The sequence below is a fragment of the Curcuma longa genome, chromosome 12 (genome assembly GCF_044706935.1).
Source record: "Curcuma longa cultivar G26 ecotype Majalengka, Jawa Barat chromosome 12, ITB_CL_G26_1.1, whole genome shotgun sequence".
In the NCBI taxonomy this organism is placed as follows: domain Eukaryota; kingdom Viridiplantae; phylum Streptophyta; class Magnoliopsida; order Zingiberales; family Zingiberaceae; genus Curcuma; species Curcuma longa.
This window is the reverse complement of record NC_133872.1, coordinates 655,626-672,588: the sequence shown is the minus strand read 5'-3', so window position 1 is coordinate 672,588 and position 16,963 is coordinate 655,626. Positions and strand designations below refer to the sequence as shown.

General features: G+C 34.9%; 2 protein-coding genes across 3 annotated transcripts; both read left to right on the top strand.

Moving 5' to 3' along the window:
* Positions 1-53: 53 nt before the first annotated feature.
* On the top strand, positions 54-8,640 carry LOC141843049 (uncharacterized). 2 transcript variants are annotated; one of them, XM_074731064.1, is made up of 10 exons: positions 54-158; positions 279-383; positions 2,744-2,805; positions 2,899-2,982; positions 3,067-3,098; positions 3,231-3,312; positions 3,544-3,772; positions 5,617-5,832; positions 6,856-7,148; positions 8,053-8,640. In XM_074731064.1, exons 1-10 carry the CDS (start codon positions 135-137, stop codon positions 8,339-8,341), a joined length of 1,416 nt encoding a protein of 471 aa, XP_074587165.1. In that variant the 5' UTR covers positions 54-134; the 3' UTR covers positions 8,342-8,640. The 2 variants fall into 2 exon arrangements, with proteins under 2 accessions (XP_074587165.1, XP_074587164.1); XM_074731063.1 differs by having other exon boundaries at positions 5,605-5,832.
* A 5,569-nt stretch (positions 8,641-14,209) lies between these two features.
* LOC141843585 (putative NAC domain-containing protein 94) lies at positions 14,210-15,815 on the top strand. The gene is made up of 3 exons (XM_074731641.1): positions 14,210-14,547; positions 14,665-14,978; positions 15,268-15,815. Exons 1-3 carry the CDS (start codon positions 14,331-14,333, stop codon positions 15,748-15,750), a joined length of 1,014 nt encoding a protein of 337 aa, XP_074587742.1. The 5' UTR covers positions 14,210-14,330; the 3' UTR covers positions 15,751-15,815.
* Positions 15,816-16,963: the final 1,148 nt, after the last annotated feature.

Sequence of the window (16,963 nt, the reverse complement as noted above, 5' to 3'; positions counted from 1 at the left end):
ACCGCTGGTCGTCGAGCCCACCCAACAGTCTCAACTACAAGCCCTCCTCCTCCCTCTTCTCCTTTCCTGATTAATTGCTCATCGAAAACCTAAGTTTTCCTACGCGGCAGATCCAATCTGCGGTTTCCTTGCTAATGGCTACCAATGGGAGTTCCACGGTACGTAATCACAAAATCTTGGTGTTTTTGGTACCCAGTTAGGGGTTTCGCATTCCCTCTTCTTTGATGTTTCTCACGCTCAAGGTCGTGTCTTTTTACGGCTCGTGTTTTGGGGGACAGATGGTAGAAGGCACTGAGAGCAGCTTGGAGAGGATAAAGCGGCAGCTGACGTCGGGATCGGGGAGGTACTTGCTGCAGGGCCCGCTTCTTAAACGATCCGAGACGGTGTGGCTTTGAATCTCATTCTTCTCTTAGAAATTCTATTCATCGATCGTATACCTTTAAAAGTTAGATTTTTGAAATCAGTTTATTGAATAATTTATAATCAAGTTTTGTTTTTTCATTCTTACTTGATCATTCGAATATGGTCATAGAGGGCTGAAGGTCCTGTAAAGTCTTTGCTGTTAATTTTATCGCCAAAACTATACATTTTTTGGTACCTTAGTTTTCTTGTAGAATCATATCCCATTGATTTTGCGTTTCAGCTTCCCCTCCACAGACCACAATTTTAGGAGAAAGGTGTTTATATGAAAGAAATCTTAATAAGATTATATCGAAAAAAGGTGTTTCCTCATTGTACCGACATAGAGTCTGAATCTCGATAATGTTACTATGTGAATAAATTTATTTTCATATTGGCATTTTACAGCTTAATGTTTACTGGAGAGTACATTCTCTTTCTTGTGTCATGTCAGTTGAGAAAATTTTCAATTGTACGAGATTCTTTTAATTCTTAACTAGAAAAAGTCCTTTTTTTAATTGCCATTGTCTTCCATCATATAATTATTACTCATCTTATACAATTTGCTACTTGTTACATAAAGACAAAATTCAAGAATTAACATTGTAGTGTTTATACATTTAAGTAATTTTAATCATGCTTCATAATATTAGAATAATGAAGCATAAAATGTTTGTATTAATGTTATTTTATATTAAAGATTAGTACATATAATAAATTACACATGTCAAATATAGTTCTAAAAATATTTAATTTTATTTTAGAAACTTACGATCCTATGTTTAAATGCTATATTATGAATTTGTAGACCTCTCCCTGTTTTTAGGTTGGGTCTTGATCATCACAACCTTGCTAGCCATCTTTAAATCATGCATGTTTGCTTGATAATGAGGCTCCTCTTTAATGTTTCATAATGTGGGCATCCCGAGTCTATGATCCATCAGGTCGAATCTGTTTGACATTTTTTTGGTTGCCATCAAGATTATAGCTTTCTCTTCTTCAATACATTGTGATTATGTTGTAAAACCTTTAGATATTTTGTGCCTCTTTTCTTTGCAGTAACAACATATGATGGCGATGATTATCTTCAATGAAATGCTCACCATCCATTGATTGCCTTTAATCAAGACCAATCAATTGACAAAACAACATTTTCTCTCTAAATCAAACCTCCTTTTCAATCTCTCACCATAAATCTCTCAAGCATCCAAAGCCTAGTTGTTAATGAGTCTCTATTAAGGCCTCATTTAAATAACACAATACTCAAAATTCACTTTTGATGGCACACATTGCGCCACATCAAATACTTACTAATCTTTCTTATCCAATCGATAAGGACCAAACATAAAAAATTGCACAAAATTAATCCAACCATGGGACATATGACTGAGTTGGGCCAAGCATTCTTCTTCTTCATCGTCATTGTCATCATCACCATCAACTTGTGTTTGTCCTAGCCATTAATTCCATCGGCCTTCAAAGGATACGAAGAGTTCTATTTTTGGTCTAGCCAGAATCAGAGAAGTCCTCACCACGCCCTGAGGAAATGATATGTAGCTTGTTGTCTCTCTCTAACCATTTCATGTGGCTCTTTGCTCCGCCTCTTTTGGGCTAGGATTAAAACCAACGCAACCAATTACTTTGATGTTGACCATAAGGGAGTGGAAGCAGGAGAAGAATGTGCTTTGAACTTTGGATGTGACACCCACTTGCATCCTACCAAGCATTTCGTTCCTGGATTTGAGGAACGCCATGAAAAGGGCAATCGTAGAAAGTGGGCAGTTAAAATGAGAAGTGTGGAGTTTGACGTTTGTGTGTAAATTGTTGTTATACTTTCATTTTAGTAGACATACGATAGCCATGTGTCCAGAAAGAGAAAAAGGAAAGAAATTGATAGTATGAACCTGGCCCGTCCTAAGGGCTTCAGGCTGAAGCATGGACACTTGATTCTCATCATTCCATTAAGCTCCATATAGGACTACTGTTAATAGTAATCAAATCAATGAAGTCCTCAAGCTGGAGCAAGCATTCTTAGGAGTTAGGATCAGTTCTCCAATATGATAATGCATACAAATAGGTTTGGACACGTGGCCTCACGACATTGCACGACAAGTGTATGGTATGAATATGCATGGTCTGTATACATCTAATCTTGATTTCTTATATTTAGTTACATAATCCAGCCAAGTGAGTAACATCAGAATACTGCTTATTGTGTATCATATCCTGTCATTTCATGTTACATTACTTTTTTTAGTCACTGGCTTCTCAATATGCAATAGTTTTAGTAGAGAGTTCTGAATCATCCGATTAAAGTTGAATTAATTACCTTTTTATTGCTCAGTTAAGAAAATGGAATGAGCGATGGGTTATACTAGATCCAACAACTGGAAAGATAGAATACAAGTATGACACCATGTCTTCTTTCAGTATAATAATCTACTTTAGAGCCATTCAATGGTTTTAAGGTACTGAAAAGGCTACTCTTTCTTGGCATAGGACTCAGAGAAATGAAGCAGTTGTCAGGGGCACTATTGTTTTTGATTCAAACAGCACAATCACCATGTCTCCTGTAAATTTTCAGTAAGAGTATCTCATGGAATGTTGTGCATTCATACTGTCTTATTGATCTCTTGGTTTCTGATCTATTACTTTTCCTCACTGCAGTGGGTTGCCAAAGTATGATGGTTGCTGTTTCTGTATCCATATGCCTTAATTTTAAGTTGATCTTATACAAAATGCTTCTTCTTCTGATTTTCTTTAACTTATCATCACTCATATTATTGCTTTTGGGATCTTAATCTTATTTGATTTCTTAATTAGCTTTTTAGACATTGGAACTCCTCAGAAGAAGGACTATTTCCTTTGTGCTGAGACACCTGGTGCCGCAAAAGCTTGGGTATCCACTTTACAGTAAGCTTGTGGAGCTCAAACATAATTTTACATTACCAAAACATACACCACACAAAATAGATGTTGTGACTAACTTGAATCCTTTTGAATTGACATTTTAGAATAGCAAGTACAACCTCAGTTACTATGTTTATTTGAGTCCTGAATTGATTCCTTGTAGTTTCTGCATTTTTAAACCTATCAAACTGTTTTGGAATATATCTAATTTTCTGATGTTGATTTTGTCATCAGTGCAACCCAGCTGGTGCTGCGAGCTCATCGAGATGCAGTAAATAACTTGACTGGGCATGGATCCACAAAGTTAGGTACAGTTGCTACTGTGGTAGCTGCTGCTAACTCAACTGCAATGGAAGCATCAAAAGAAATTGAAGCAGCAATGAAAATCTCGATGAGAGCAGCTTTGGGCTTGGTGACTAATAAGCCCAATGAAGATTACCTTGATGATCTTACTGTCATGAAGGTATTATGGTTATCCCAATGAGGCTTACCTTGATGATCTTTGTAGCTATCTAAAGAATTGATCTTTCATAACCAAATACTTCAGAGCATTTCTATGAGGGAAAAAGATCAATGCCTGAAACTACAACTGTATTGAAAATAACCTATTGAGGACACATAACGAGGATCCTATAGAAGTGAGCATGTGAAACCAAAATTGAATGAACTTAAGTACATGCATCTTACTGCAAAGTAAATGAAACAAGTTAACATCTGTAGTATTGCAAAGGTTCATCCTTGTTGAACTTCTTACAATTATTCTTTTTCCTGCATGCCTTAATGATCTAGCTTACACTAAAATTTGAGAGGTTCTAAGGCCTAGGTGCAGGTGCTTGCTGAGGAGAAGTGAAGCACACCTTCAAAATATCAATATATGATTTACATATGCATGATATATAAGTGCATGCCATATGACAAAGTCAAAATTACAAATACTTAGAAAGCATCTAGTAACTAAACTAATCTATATAATAAATTCACTACAACAATGAAATACTTAAAATTATATAAAATAATAAATTATATCTCAGTTAGTGAAAAATCAATTGCATAATAAATGTTCATAATCTTATAATTATATCAAAAAACATCATATGATATTATTACTCAAAAGAGTATCAATATCTATGTCACCATAGTAGCCGATAGGATACTGTAGATTTAAGTTATCTAAGAGATCCAATCACCTTAGAGAGAAAAAAAGGGAGGCAATCATCATTTTCACTACTTAAATGTTAAGTAGATCCAAGGTTTAAAATCTCGTGTTGTCTCGCTCGGTATAGTGAAACATTTTGTTTTGTTTGTGGACCACCGGCACGCTCGAGGTACCGCGGCCTCCACGGAGGCCTCACAACCGCCAAGGATGTGTCGTGCGGGCCTCATGGTCGCCCCCAGGCCTTATGCGGGCCGCACAACCACTGTGGAGACCTCGCGCGGGCCCCACATGCCTCACAACCCCGTCATGTGAGCACCATGGCCGTCGCGGATGTGTTGCGTGAGCCCTGAGACCTCGCGCAGGTCCCACGGCCATCGTGGATGCGTCGCGAGCCTTGCGGTCGTTGGTGTTGATCAGGAAGGAGAATTTAAGGGCTTTTAAGTAAAAAATTTGGTTAATAATTTCAACTTTTAGCTATAGTAGTGATAATTTAAATAGACTTAATTAAACCCTAATAAAACTATCCTATTAATTTAATATATATATATTTTTTTATATATATATATATATAAAAAAATATTTTATTTTTTATTATTTTAATTTTGAAATATTTAGATTATTTTTTTTATTTTTAGTTAATATATTTTATATTTAAAAAATATGGAAACCATATCGGTATGGTATGGTACAATACCGCAAACATATCTTTCTGGTTCAAAACTAAAATCTCGACACGAGTCGAGATTTCAAACCTAGAGTAGATCTACCTCTGTTGTCTAGAAGAAGCCAATAGCTTTTAGCTAGTGTATATTACCTTTTCAGTCAAAGATGCTGCCTGTTTCTCACTATAGTTTCACCTTGATTAAGGAGAGGGTGTATGCATGAATACTAGTAAAATTAAATAGTTTTGACCATACAAATTGTACTTAATTCGTGAAAGGTGGTCAGAGACTTAAACGTATATGTGGATCTTGATGACAATCAGATTCAGCTGCTAATCTCCATTTACATTTTTCAAGTTCCATCTGTGCTGTGACGACCGGAGTATTTGATTCTTGATAGACACAGAATCCTTCCTATCTTTATCTTTTGTTTTTTAGAAATTTCAACTTCCCTTATATTCTTCCTGAATCACACAGGAAACCTTACAGGTGAAAGATGAGGAATTACAGCAGTTAGCTAAGAATATTCGTGCTAGAGATTCCACAATAAAAGAGATTGCAGATAAGTTGACAGAGACTGCTGAAGCTGCCGAAGCTGCTGCTTCTGCTGCTCGTGCAATGGATGAGGCGAGAAGAATTGCATGTGAGGAAATTCAACGCTTAACCAAGGATGCAGAGAAGAATCTTGAGATATCACAACTCAAGGTAACTACATTTTCTATTTTCTTAATTTGGTCTATAAAGTTTGCTTTAACATATGCATGGTGCATATCAACTTCTGGTCTTAGTGCCAATCGAGGGAGATTAATATTTTTGAAATTATATGTATGTACGTATATATATATAAATGAAAAACCCAACCAAAGTATCCAAATATGTTTGCTACCCTTATAAATGTTTCATATTTTGTTCTAACTGATCAATTATGTTTGGAAAAGGTTACAACAAAAGATTTTGATCCCATTTTTGGCAATGATTAGCTTGCTAAAATAATGTTGTGTAAGGATTAATTTAGATGAACACAAATTTAGCACAGTGGAACTATTTCTTCAGTTAGTTGGTTAGTTCCTACTTCATACAGAGGAAATAATTAGAATAAATAGTCTTTTCTTTTCAACAAAAAAAGGAAGGTAGAAAAGAAAATTGAAAATTTTATAATTTTTTTATCAAAATCAAAAGATGATATGAGACATATAATGTAAACACTTGTCGGTGATAACTTTATGAGCAAGCTTAGTTTTGAATTTTTATAATGATTTGTAACCTATTACGTTCATATATTTGAAAATATTATTTTTAAAAAAATTATATAGACTTATATTGAAAATAAAATTCATATAAACATGGCAAACCATATTCTTGATTGAAATAAGTAATTGCCCTTGAACTGTTGTTCAATAACGTGTCCACTCGTATTCATGTCGAATTAAACCTATGAGAATTAAAGGTTTTCACATACTACAAGAATAGGTTATTCCTGAACTTAAAATTGGCAAATGTGTACTATTGCAAATTAGGTGAGAACCAAATTATCATTAGTTATATAGTCAATCTTGAATGGCTTTGCACATGGATATATGATCAGGTCCATTTGGTGACTTTCCATGGTGAGCCTACCAGTAACTTATTAGGGGTTCAGTACATCCCCTGGTATCATGGTTCTACTTCTGCTTGTTCTTACTGAGTTTGGCTGAGAAATGTTTTATTGTCATTGCATTAACATTGCAGTTAAGTGAATTAGAAGAAAAGGTGTTGGTGCTCAGCAAAGAGAAAGAAATGTTAGTTAAACAGAGAGACTCTGCACTCCAGGAGGGAGATCTATGGCGTTCAGAGCTTGCAAAAGCTAGAGAACAAGCGGTTATGTTAGAAGCAGCAGTTGTCAGAGCTGAAGAAAGAGCTAAAGTTATAGAAGCTAATGCTGAGGAAAAGATAAAGGATGCTTCAGAAAAAGCAGTTGCTGCTGTAAGGGAAAAAGTGGATCTCCTAGCACTAATCACTCTTTTGCAATCACAAGTTGAGAGGTTTGCTCCATGGCACTTTTATCTACTGTATTTCTTTGGCATCTGTGTGCATTCTTCATGTCGCCTACACATTCCAAGGATTATTTTCTTTATCTGACCAGTTCTTGGATAACACAGAATGGAAAAAGAAGAAGAAGAAAATAGAGATTATTGTGCAAATTCTTTTTAAAATAACAAGGCAAGTTGCTGAAGTTGCATGTAGATGGGTAACTTATAGAAGGTCACCTACATATACAGTTTAAATGCAACTAAATATTCCATCCAGAGACCTTTTTTTCCCTAGAGGATGTTGAAAAAAATCTTTCAGTACATTCAGTTTAACAATATGCAATAACATGACTCTCATTCATCCTTGGCCTGTCTCTTTCCAAGCCTTTGTGGGATTACTACTCTATAGAAGCAAGAAAAACAGAAATGAAGATGAGCAAAATATTCACAAAACAAGATTGAACTGGAGAAAAGTGCTTATGTGGTTTGGCAAGGTTTCTTATGCCCACGGCCAACAGATATATCATATATGAGACCTCTTTTATAATACAAGTATTACACAAGTTAAACTGTGTTGGACAGAGGAAAGGTTCTAACCCTGCACAAACCTCTAGGTAAAAAATGGCTCCATTTGCATTAGTCCATACAAAAATGTAGAGCGTCAACCAAGTTCCACTCTTAACTGACATACTTCTATTTTATAATTATTAGCTCTATACTAAACTTTGAAGTTAGATTTTCATAAGTTTAGCTTTACTTGTAGTTTCATGACATATTGAATATTGAGGAACAAAACTTTTAGATTATTTCTTATAATTGTCTTTGTTTCGTACATAGTACTATCATGCAGTTCACTTGTACCCGTTTTCATTTTTGAAAGTGTTGTGTAATTGCATCTCCACTTCATGAGTATCAGATTTCAAAGTAATCCAAAGCAAATCTGTGATGAAAGATCAGAGTCTTGCTCTGGCACTGATGATGTGGATAAAGCTTGCTTAAGTGATTCAGGATCAGTCCCAGTTTCTGCCGGCACTGCAGTTCAGCTTGCAGAAGATGGAGTTGAAATTCATTCAATTGGTGATGTGGAGTGGGCCAATTTCCGGTCATCCAATGGAAGAATAGCTGATGTCCGGGAAATCTCCCCTGAAAATGAAGAAGGCAGCTTGGACATAACTGTCGTGAGTTCGACAGCAGATGGCCCATAGCTTGGATGAAGCAATCTCAGTGGTGTCGTTTGTTTCCATTATTTCTTATAGAAAATTGATTGTCATCATTTACACTCTGGTCAATGTAACGTGTGATATTATATAGCAAGATTTGCTAATGTGTGGTGTCCATGTCGGAATTTGAATGTTTTGATTTGCTTGCTGAGAGATTAAAAGGGTCAGGACTCCAACAACTATGAAGAAGTGAACTTTTAGGAAGAATCACCCGTTTGAAGTTCTCATTCCTTTTCCATTTTGTACATCAAGATATTGGTCACTATTAATGTCATTGTGATTATCTTGCAAATGGATAGTACTTTTCCTTCCTTCCTTCCATCAAGAATTGCCCTATCGCACGATATCATCGTGTGGTCATGTTCTTGTTGTTCCATTTTATGCATCAAAAACTCGGACCACGGTTACCGTGATCACGATTAGTTTGCAAATCTCCAGTGCTTTTCCTTTCATCAAGAATGGCCAGCCTCAAATGTCCCATGTCCAAAATCTAGTCAAAATGCAAAGTTAATCATATTTGAATCTATCAAAATACACTAATTGCCCTTATAATTTTGATAGTAAACCTAGAAGACATTTTCTGTGTGTGTGTGTGAATTGGAGCAGCTATCTTGAAAATCTGAGGCAGTGAGACAATTCTTCCCTCAAACTCCTGGTGGCCAATTTAATGAACCGAGTAAAAATGAAACACAACCAGTTTACTTTGACTGCCAATGAAATTTATTCCTCAGAATCAAACTATTACCCTGTCATTAATAATCAATTAAGGCTCTTTCCATGCTGCATGCTTGTGTCAAGTCCACAATGGCAGGCTGAGTAACAAACAAACAAATCTATCTAAAGAAACAGCCAAAACACTGATCTGCCTAGCTCTTGGAACACATGCGTGAATTAATTGGTTGGGCTGCAGATCAGTAAATGGTTCACCTATTCAAGCTAAGGAAGCAACTCAGAAATGTCAAGCCAAGACTTTTCTCTCAAACCTTACTATTTTAACTATAATCACTCTCAATCTCTCCAATCAATATTAACTGCATGTTCAGTTCCTCCATAAATGTCGTGCCATTGATTGAGTTGAAAAAGTAGAACGGTGAACATTCAGACAAAAGAGTAAATGCAAATAATTAACATGTGTGAACAGTAGTGTTCCCATAAGCCAAGGGAGTGTCTTAGCTAGACTTTTTCACACATGTTTAAAAATTTTTAAGCATTTTAATATCTAAGAGCTAGTGATATATAAATTATATATATGAAGTTTCGATGCATGATTCAATCCCTCAATAAATTGGGGATTAAGTTGATGTTTATGATCTATTAACTTAGAAGCATTAATATAAAGTTCAAAAGAGAGATTTTAAGGATAGAAAGTTTTATGTTTCGAATTTGTAAAGTATGGTTCAAAAAGCTCGCGATGCCATATTTGTAGTGCAACTTTAACATGCATAACTTTCTTTATCATAAAGGATTATAAAAAATAAGCAATTTATCATAAAGATAGCAAACATGCATGGAATTAATCCATAAAGAAGTGTCAAAGTTCTCGTTTGAATTCTCATTGCAGTTGGAAATTAGATTTAAAAAAACCCCACAATTATTACAGTCAAGATTTGATTAGCAAGTAGAGAGGGGGGAAAATCAAGGAAATACTATTAAAATAATTAATAAAATAGTAAATTGTGGTTAGCTTGTAGATAAAAAATGTGGCACAATGTAAATGTGCATGGCTTTGCTTGACAATTGTATGTGATTTGACTAACAATTTTGGCACTTTGGAAATAGAAGTTTAATTATTAATTAGAGAGTCAAATGATGTGGCTATTTTGCATTGAATATAAAGCTTGAAGACAATGGAATCAATGTCATTTACGTATCAAATTTAGACATATTCTATTGAATTAACTAATTATCTAAGGACTATAATTTGATTCTTGTAGTAGAGACAATGCAATGTATGCACACACAACGACGACATAAAAGACAGAGAAAAAAAAACAACTCAACTTTTTGACAAACTCAAAAGTTAGACATTAATTAAGATATATATCTTAATCAACAAATTAAATACATATTTTAGTGAATTTCTGAATATAATACATATATCTTTGATATTGTTGAAAGTTGGATGCATCATTTTATAAAATGGATAAAAGATTGTGGATCCTAATTAGAATAAATTTAGATTTTTTTAATAAAATTAATATATATATATATATATATATATATATATATATATATATATATATATATATATATATATATATATATATATATATATATATATATATATATATATATATATATATATATATATATATTGATTTTATACCATTTAATTTTAAGATTTACAAAGGCTTTGCATATATCAATGTAAAAAAAGAAATTCAAATTTTATGAAATTGAAGTTTAGATTTGAAATATATAACAATTTATCAAGAAAATTTTTATCTCATGAATGCAATTTTCTTTAAAAAAATAGAATTTGTCAAATTCAATTTTAGCATAAACGACTTATATTTTCTTTTCAAATTAGTCAAGTTAATGCTTTTAGTGGCCTTTTTAATGGTTGATTAATAGATAAAAATTACAAATTCATGATTTATTTTTTCCATTATTGTCGAATGAGCACCCTATAAAATCACGCTTCACTCTATTTTTTTTCTTTCAAATTACTCATTTTTTTCCAATTTGTTTAACATTGTTGTAACAATTTTAACTAAATTTACTTTAATGAATAATAATTTTAATCAAAATTGCTCAACATTTACACCAACTAAAAATGATAATTAAAAAAATCTTAACATGTTATGAGTTGTGCTTTTAATATTTTTTAATATTAATTATCTTGTTTTAACTATAATCAAAGAAGGTTTTTTTCTTTCTTATTTTTAATTTTGATTAATCAAGTCCTAATCGAAATAAGTCTTACCTAAATTACCAATTAAAGTAAAATAAAAAAGTCTTTACATACTTGCGAAGGAAATATACGAAATTTTGACCAACGTTAATTTGCTAAAGTAATATCATCATCAATAAAAGTCCACGAGACCTTAATTAAAATAATTAATTTTCTTTTGATAATTCAAATTTCGTATAATTAATCTTGAAAATAAATGATCTTCAAAAGTCGATCTTCAACATCGTCCCCAATTCAAACTTTAATCCTTTTATTTATCTTTTAAGTATTTTACCACTACATCACGCTCGTTGAAGTTCAAGAATAATTTTATAGTAACACATGCGTAGTAGACTACAGTTTTGATTACGAGTACTTGAACTAATATTTTTAATCTATAAATCCATTTTTTTTAAAAATACTAAATATTATAAATAATTTATAAAGGACAAAAATTAAAAGTCCCATTTTGATTTTTTTATCATGAGGGTGCTCTTTTGCTGGTTCAATCATATACATTTACCCTCCTGTCCTTTAGTATTATTCTAATTATTATCTCCTGATTAAATCTGAATATATTGTAATAATTATGATTTTGTAACTGCTACAACATGAATATTATGTGAGCAGATTGAATCCGTGTTGTAACAATTAAAAACCTGTAGTTGCTACAACTATTTTACCAATTATGATTTTATACCTATTACAACGTGAATGATAAGTGAACAGATTGAATCGATATTATAGTAACTATAAAACTGTAATTATTAAAATATAAATATTTTTGAATAAGTTAAATATATTGTAACGAAATATTAGTGACTTAAAATTCATTTTACCGACTCAGGATTTAAATAGTAAATAATAATGAGCAACGTCTCTTTCGTGATTTAGCAAAAAAAAAATACGTCTTTTTCACGTTCGCCATAAAAAGAAAGAAAATGAGCGTTGATTAATTCAATTCTCTTAAGACTTATAATTTGTAAATCGATTCGAACGTTCAAATTTGGACAGCATCAAGCAGATATGCTTGACAATTGACTCGGACTATTCACTCTTTTCCTCCCGGTAAACGTAGTCTTCGTTCGTTATGGGTCGCATAATTTGAAGTCAACCAATAAATTTGAAATTGAATAAATTAAATAAATAAATTGTTGAAAAGTAAGTATTTCCATCCACATCAATGTTTGATGATGTAAATTAAGAAAATAGGACAATCGATTCAATTCTTAATACGTAAAATTGGACGTCAAATGTCATAAAATACGAGCACCACAATTATGAAAAACAATTCAAACAAGCAATTGAAGGTTTGAGTCGATTGGATTGACTCCTTCCGCATAGTAATTAACTATACGGTATCCGATCGCAGTGTGGGCCATCTATCGCATTCCCGCAGAATGATTGTTTTGCAAGTGGCCACGTGACGTGTTGCACTGAGTTTAATCAGCCACTAAATTGACGCGTGTCGGTCAATCGAGCAAGTTGCTCGGCTATCCGATTTAACCCCCTAAAATTATTTCCTCTTTAAAAAATAAATAAATAAATAAATAAATTTCAAACAAAAAGGAAAAAGAAAAGAAAATAGATGACCAGGCAATTTCGTCGAAAATTAAACCGTTTGGATTTATTTCAATTTCAACGTCGATTTCTCTGCTTTCCTTTTCTATCGCGAGACGATCCGATGTTGGTTTGCCCTGTAGGGCACGCTATAGAGTTTGAAATTGGACCGGGTTCGTCGGAATAATAGTAAACGGCCGGGTCCTATTCCTCCTCAGATCAAACCCGTCTCAGTGTCGGTGCACGCCACGTGCTGGGAAACTTCGCTGCACAAACGAGACGACGTTCATGAATGCTACTTCTGTTTAATTTATACTTCAAGGTCAATATATTTATTGTATTATTAATTTCTTGTTATTTATTCCATAATTAATTCTTTGTTTTAATTCTCTCTTAAACATAATTTATGATCAGACTAGATCCATAGTAACGTGGCCTCATGCCTAAACTTTAAGGGCAACTCAAGGAATATTAGAACATGATTAAGAACTTCACAGTTGACCCGGCCCGATCGATCGGCTGCTACTGCTACTTTATGATTATCTTACGCACTCATTTAATAGTTGATGTACCAGTAGATATCGAGAATTTTTTTTTTTTGCTGAATTATTATCTGTTAAAAAAATAAAGTCAATCCGTCTTGCTTGACTAATTTATTATGATCGAAATAATTCAACAATATTTCGACTAAAAAAACAAAAAAAAAGGTTTCTCAATCATGTGATCTTTTAAAATATCATTTAGACGACAATTCTCATCTTTGGCATTCCCATCTGTGTAAATTAGTCTGAAAAAATATCTGATCATAATCTCATGCGTCTCCACGTGTAACGGAGTAATTAATTAAGCAAAGCCATCGCGCGTCACATGACGTAGACACGTGCCAAAAATAATAATTAATTTTACATACAAAAATCTAATCTTACATCGAGTATATTGCCCACTTTGGCCTTAGAAAAAAAGTCCTCTAATTAGATTATCATAAATATCTTTCTGTTTACTCTGATGATTCATAAAATTTGTTTATAAAACTAAATTATTCATCATCAAAATTAATGGATATAAATTAAATATCTAATATAAATTAATATATATATATATATATATATATATATATATATATATATATATAATTTAGATATTTAATTATGCAAATTGATTAATCTCGAAGATGATCAATATTATTTTTTATTAGAAAAATTAACCGGTAGTGTATAATAATTAAGAAATAATTTATAAATATTTAATTAATTATGAAAATACTTGTAGGTTCGGGGGCATTATACTCTTCTACCTTCCTGCACTATAGTCGTTTGATGTTGAGGAAGTCCACGGGAGGAATCGTATATAAAAGGAAGGGCATAGCTGAGCAACTCTATCATCTCTTTCATTCACTTCCTTCTCCTCTAAAAGATTGATCTACCTTTTCTACCTCCCTAATTTCCACTCCTTGGAAGAAAAAAAAAAGCTAGGAATTAGAGAAATTATAATAAAGGTGGAGAAATTCTAGAGGAGAGGAAGATGAAGAAGGTGGAAAGAGCAGAGGATCACGAGGCGCCGGAGCAAATATCCGAGGTGGTGGAGGAGGAGGACGGAATGCTCCCGGGATTCAGATTCCACCCCACCGACGAGGAGCTCGTCGGGTTCTACCTCCGGCGGAAGGTGGAGAAGAAGCGGCTCAGTATTGAGATCATCAAGGAGATGGATATCTACAAGCACGAGCCTTGGGATTTGCCGAGTAATTATTTTTGATGATATTTCTCACAAATAATTATATGATTAATTAGATCGAGAACTTTTAGATGATGATTAATTGTGATTTTTATTTATTTTTTTCTTAAATTTTGGCGAGCAGAGATGATGACGACGGCGGGGGACAAGGAATGGTACTTCTTCTGCCGGCGAGGGAGGAAGTACAGGAACAGCGTCCGGCCGAACAGGGTCACCGGCTGCGGCTTCTGGAAGGCCACCGGAATCGACCGGCCCATCCACTCCTCCGGCCACTGCATCGGCCTCAAGAAGTCACTCGTTTACTACCGCGGCCACGCCGGGAAGGGCACCAAGACCGACTGGATGATGCACGAGTTTCGCCTTCCTGTCGGCGGCAAATCCGACGCCGGCAACACCGCCGCCGCCGCGTCCAAGAACGCCGCAAGCATGCAAGAAGCTGTAAGCTTCCTTATACTTGAGGACTATTGAATTTTAACGAAATGAACGAACGTAATGCGCCATTTTTGTTACTGATAGACGGAAATGAACAGTTCAGTGTGTACTTTGAACTGTTCTTCCACGATGCGAATTAAGCTTACGACAAATGCTCCAACTAATAAATGCGGACTCGCCTAACTAAGTTGGCTTTTCTGTACAACTTGGGATTAATTATTATTTAATTTCATACCGACAAATGTTTAGCACGAAATTATTGACGACACTGTCTAAACTGGAATTTATCTCTCAGGAGGTGTGGACGATCTGCAGAATCTTCCAGCGGAGCGCTTCGTACAAAAAGCAACCAAACAGCTACAAGACCTCGACGCCGACGAAGTCGCCGCCGGAGTCCAGCAGCGTCACCAACTGCTTCGACCCGGACGAGTACATGTGCTGCAGCTCCTCCGGCGGCGGCGACGGATCCCCGGTGGCGGATCTGCTGCAGGTCGAGGATTACTACCAAGAGAACATCCAGTCGGGGCACAAGCAGCTGGACGTCGCCGGCGAGTGGAGCTCCATGAACGGCGGCGGCCAGTACTCGGATCAATCTCCCCCGCTCTGCTCGAGCCTGCATGAGCAGAAGCCGAGCTCGAACGACTTCGAGAGAGACATCATCTGGGACTGGGAGGAGCTCGGAAGGATCGAAGAGTTCTTGGCGGATGAAAACTTTTCCTGGGATAGCAATCGTGGATATTCATACAATAAAGGGATGGATCACGCCGTCGTCTCATAATTTTTAATTTTTTTTAACAGTTAATGTTTAATTTGAGAATATCAAGTATTACGTAATTACACAAACCCACTCGACAATAAATTAAATTATCCTTCCACTTTAAAATACAGATATTATAGCAGTAGTTGATGGAAGCTGAAAGCATTTACATCTCGCCATTAATGTAATTAATACAGGGGCCAAGTTGTCATCATCCTACATTCCTGCTCACTGAAGTTGAGCGTTATCGCCCCCGATGGTAAATGATAGAATACTTTCTCAAACAATTATAATAGATATATAATGTTTGAACAACCAGTGATCCTGAAGAGTTATCTCACTTTTTAAATTTATTTAATATATAAAATGTGAGATTGAATTGTATATCTAAAGATTAGTATTCCACTTAAATATCACAGATGGTTAAATCATCAGTTAATGAACGATTCAATGTGCACGACCTCCGGAAGACTTGGTCAGAAAAAATAAAAAGAACCTGAAATATATTTCAGCAGGAGGTTAGACTGACGCAAGAGAATCCCAACGACTACTTTGATGCTTAAGTTAGGATTATTCAGAAGAGGAGATAATTGTTTAAGACAAAAGAAGAAAAAAAAATCCCCTAGATATACCTCTTCTAGGATTTATATAGTCGTCGGGAGAGCATCTCTATGTCGACCAGAGCGGCATCGTTATAGGAGTGTACAAGCAGATCAGATTTGACAGTCGTTGATTGTTTCTATTTCTTTTTGGCATTATACGCAGATAGGAAAATATCCGAGGAAATTAGATCTGACAACCTTATAACTGCTCTTTTATTCTTAAGTTGTCGCGTGTCTTCAGGAATATTCGCAGCTCCTATTTATAGGCCTACAAATAAGATGACGTCTGAGGTCGAGATGGTGTTTGAAACTGAGATGACGTTGAGGCTATGGCGTCTGAGGACGAGATGACATCTGAGACTGAGATGACGTCCATTAGGATGGTGTCCGAGGGCGGAGCGGCATCTGGGCTCACACAAGCTCCATTGGAGATGGAGCCATTTTCTCTTGGACTATTGACTCGTACTGTTAGGTCAACATAAGTTGGCCTTCACCTGACCCTTACTTTTGAGACGTGGCTTATCAGGGAGGTTGCCACATCGCATACGCATCATAGGGAGGTTATCACATCACACATCGCATACGCATCAATTAGTTAGCTTGAAAATCAAGATGGGATTAGTTAACTCTTT